Genomic DNA, 4000 nt, shown 5'->3' on the forward strand with positions numbered 1-4000 from the left:
TAAAATAAGATAGTGCAGAATGGACTATTGAAAAACGTATGCTTTACATCATTGAACTGGAGTTGCTGCCTAATTTTACAAAGAAATTGGATGATCATTTGCACGCTCCATGGGATCATTTCTTCTTCTTTTAGACTTCAGACATACAGATATGAAAGCTTTATTAAAGGAAAAGGTGAGAATTTTTGCAAAACAGCATCTTTACAGTCCTCTAGCAACATGAGAGAGAGAGAGAGAGAAAATCAATACATATCTTATTTCAGTCTGTAAGAAAACCATCAGTTCCCACAGCCTTACCTAATTTTATTTATTTCAATGCATCTAAGATTTCCTGCAGAGATAAAGATACAGCTAACCGAATTGCTTGAGAGCCTGAAATAATCTTTTTCAGAAAGATTATTTTATCCAAAACATCTTAATTCATAAATCTGCTATTGTTAAATCAATATTAGAAAAACAGGTATAAAACTAAAAGTGTTGATTTATTTACTAACTGATTGCTAACATTCCTATCTACTCTACACCTAACAGTTCAAATTATTATTATCTATTCACCATGATGAGAAGTTCAACTACTGTTGTTGCTGTTGTTGATTTTCATACACTTCAAATTCTTCCCAAGAATCTAGGATGCCATAATGTATCAGCATAGTACAGGAGTCAGCAACCTGTGGCTCTGGAGCCGCATGTGGCTCTTTCACCCCTCTGCTGTGGCTCCCTGTCATTCAAAATACGTGTCACAACCGCCAATGTGCGACACCAGCCGGCAAACGATTTATTGAGCTTTTCAACCCCCGGTAGGCCAACCATGGATAAATTCAAGAAAAGAAAAGTTTCAGAAGAAAACAGAACGTTTAGTTCAACTACATATGCTAGTTTTGTGGCCGCTCAAGAAATAGTCAGGCACGGGAAGGGTTTTGTGGCTCCCAGTGTTTCCTTTTCTGTGGGAAACGGGTCCAAGTGGCTCTTTGAGTGTTTAAGGTTGCAGACCCCTGGCATAGTATATCTGCAGGGGCAGCTATGTAGCCTTTTACAATTGGTAGTTGGAAATTTTATCAATGCACAGATTTTTTAAATGCCAAGTAAGATTTCTTTTGGTATGGCACCCAGTGGAATCACTATGACTAGTTTTGCCCTAATCTTCCAGTTTCAATTTTCAGATCTTCAAATCTGAATCTTTGTGATTTTCTCTGATTCTTTGTCTTCTATTCTGCTATCCCCCATATTGCCACATCAATTATCCATCATCTTTTTTTAACAGTAACAGAGTTGGAAGGGACCTTGGAGGTAATCTAGTCCAACCCCCTGTTCACGCAGGAGGCCTGTACTAGGGATTCAAACTGCCGAACTGCCAACCTTTCTGCTCGACAAGCCCAGTGTTTTAGCCACTTGAGCCACCTAGTCAGGTAAAATCCATAATTTCTTCCTTTCAACCATAGTTATATTTGGTGTGTTTTGAGCCAAGACTTTTTCAGACTGAATTTAGAAATCCCATGATATTTTAACCTGCTCATTTTTCAATTCTATATTCCCACCAGTTTTTCATTATTGTTATATGATTGTTTTTAACAGTTGTTCCAGTGAATCATTTTGGTGACTTGGTTGAAATCTTCTTGCATGAGCTGAGTATATGATTGTCTGTTCCTTCTGCTTCTTTGCACACTCTGCAACATGAATCATTTTGATGAGTTTCCAATTTTGGTTTGGATTACATTAGTTCGAATGGCTTGCTCTGCACTGCCAATTATTATTATTATTATTGGTTAATCTTTAGTGAAATTCACAGCCTTTGAGGCTGGTTAATAGCTCAGCAACTCGAGTCCTAACCAAGGACCTAGGAACTGTTAAGGTATCGTCGGAGGATGTAAGCTGTTCCGAGTAAGGTGGTTTTTTGTAGAGTCAAAATGTTCAAGTCTGGCAAATTTAGAATTTCTAAATAGCCGAGTAGCCTTTTGGGTATTGCTCCAAGGGCTCCAATTACACACAATTTCTTTTTCCACAGTCGCTCAACTTCAATTTGCAAGTCCCAGTACTTTGTGATTTTTTCCTGCTGCTTATCTTCAATCCGTGCATCACCAGGTATTGCAATATCAATGAAGCATACTTTTTTCTTTTCAACTATTGTTATGTCAGGTGTGTTGTGGACCAAGTACCTGTCAGTCTGAATCCTAAAGTCCCACAAGATCTTGAGTTTCTCATTCTCTAAAACTTTCTCAACCTGATGTTCCCAGTGGTTTTTGCTGTACTCAGATCCAAACTTCTGGCACAATTTCCAGTGAATGATCTTAGCAACACGGTTATGGCGTTGTAGGTAGTCAGTTTGTGAAATTTTGCTGCATCCACTGATTATTATTATTATTATTATTATTATTATTATTATTATTATTATCATCATCATCATCATCATTATAATTATTATTATTACAGTATACACAGCAAACGAGATGACCATGCTGATTTCATATCCCAAATCACTAGTCAAACACTTCCAAGCGTTTAGGACTGCATAATGTATCGGTGGATTATGCGAGCAGATCCCAGTAAGGTGGCCTTCTGCAGCTGACCAATGGTGATCTTGTCAGCGCCAATTGTTTTTAAGTGCTTGCCTAGGTCTTTAGGCGCAGCACCCAGTGTGCCGAGTACCACTGGAACCACCTGCACTGGTTTATGCCAGAGTCTCTGCAGTTCGATTCTCAAGTCCTGATATCTGGTGACTTTTTCAAGTTGTTTCTCCTCAATTCTGCTGTCACTAGGTATGGCAATGTCGACGATCCACACTTTTTTCTTCTCCACAATCGTGATATCCGGGGTATTGTGTTCCAACACTTTGTCAGTCTGTATTCGGAAGTCCCACAGTACTTTTGCATGCTCATTTTCGACCACTTTTTCAGGCTTATGATCCCACCAGTTCTTTGCTACAGGCAGATGGTAGTTGTGACACAAGTTCCAGTGGACCATCTGAGCGACTGTGTTATGATGTTGTTTGTAGTCAGTCTGAGCTATTGTCTTGCAACCACTCAGTATACGAGCAATGGTTTCATCCACTTCTTTGCAGAGTCTGCATTTGGGGTCATCAGCAGATTTTTCTATTCTGGCTTTAATTACATTCATTCTGATGGTTTGTTCCTGGGCTGCAAGAATCAAGCCTTCTGTATTATTATTATTATTATTATTATTATTATTATTATTATTATTATTATCCATCAGTTAGCCAGATGTTTTGACTGAATTTGCATTTTTATCCATCGACTTGTGATAGGCAGATGTTGATGTTTGATGGTGTTAGAGGAATCATCATAGGATGTAAGCATTTCCAAGTAAAATTTATGGTGAATTTGTCAGTGCTGATGATGTTCAAGTGGTGCTCCAGTGCTCCAATCCCAGGTGTTTTGGGATTGTACCCAAGGAACCTATTATTATTGGTAAGTCCTTTGCTTTCTTTTGCCTCCGTCATTCAATATCAATTTGCAGGTCTTCGTATTTTGCTATCTTCTCCACTGTGGTTGGTTGCAGTCAGATGTAGTCAGACAGAAATTTAGACTGGATATGGTGTTTTTATCAGATTAACAGAGTTGGAAGGGGCCTTGTAGGTCATCTAGTCCAACCCCCTGCCTAAGCAGGAGACCCTACACCATTTCTGACAGATGGCAGTCCAATCTCTTCTTGAAAGCCTCCAGTGATGAAGCTCCTACAACTTCTGAAGGCAAACTGTTCCATTGGTTGATTGTTCTCACTGTTAGAAAATTTCTCCTTATTTCCAGGTTGAATCTCTCTTTGATCAGTTTCCATCCATTATTCCTTGTCTGACCTTTGGGTGCCTTGGAAAATAGCTTAACCCCCTCTTCTCTGTGGCAGACCCTCAGATATCCAGTCCCCTAATCATCCTGGTTGCTCTTCTCTGCACTTTTTCTAGAGTGTCAACATCTTTTTTATAGTGTGGTGACCAAAACTGGATGCAATATTCTAGGTGTGGTGTTACTAAGGCTTTATAGAGTGGTAT

The 4000-nt window shown here is 39.1% G+C and overlaps 1 protein-coding gene across 1 annotated transcript; it reads right to left on the minus strand.

The window, feature by feature from the left end:
* Nucleotides 1-2496: 2496 nt before the first annotated feature.
* On the minus strand, nucleotides 2497-3204 carry LOC148115205 (uncharacterized). The gene has a single exon (XM_087885134.1). It carries the CDS (start codon nucleotides 3202-3204, stop codon nucleotides 2497-2499), a length of 708 nt encoding a protein of 235 aa, XP_087741260.1.
* Between the last annotated feature and the right edge of the window lie 796 nt (nucleotides 3205-4000).

This window comes from Pantherophis guttatus, chromosome 2 (assembly GCF_059756535.1).
Source record: "Pantherophis guttatus breed Tessera chromosome 2, ASM5975653v1, whole genome shotgun sequence".
NCBI classification, from domain to species: Eukaryota; Metazoa; Chordata; class Lepidosauria; order Squamata; family Colubridae; genus Pantherophis; species Pantherophis guttatus.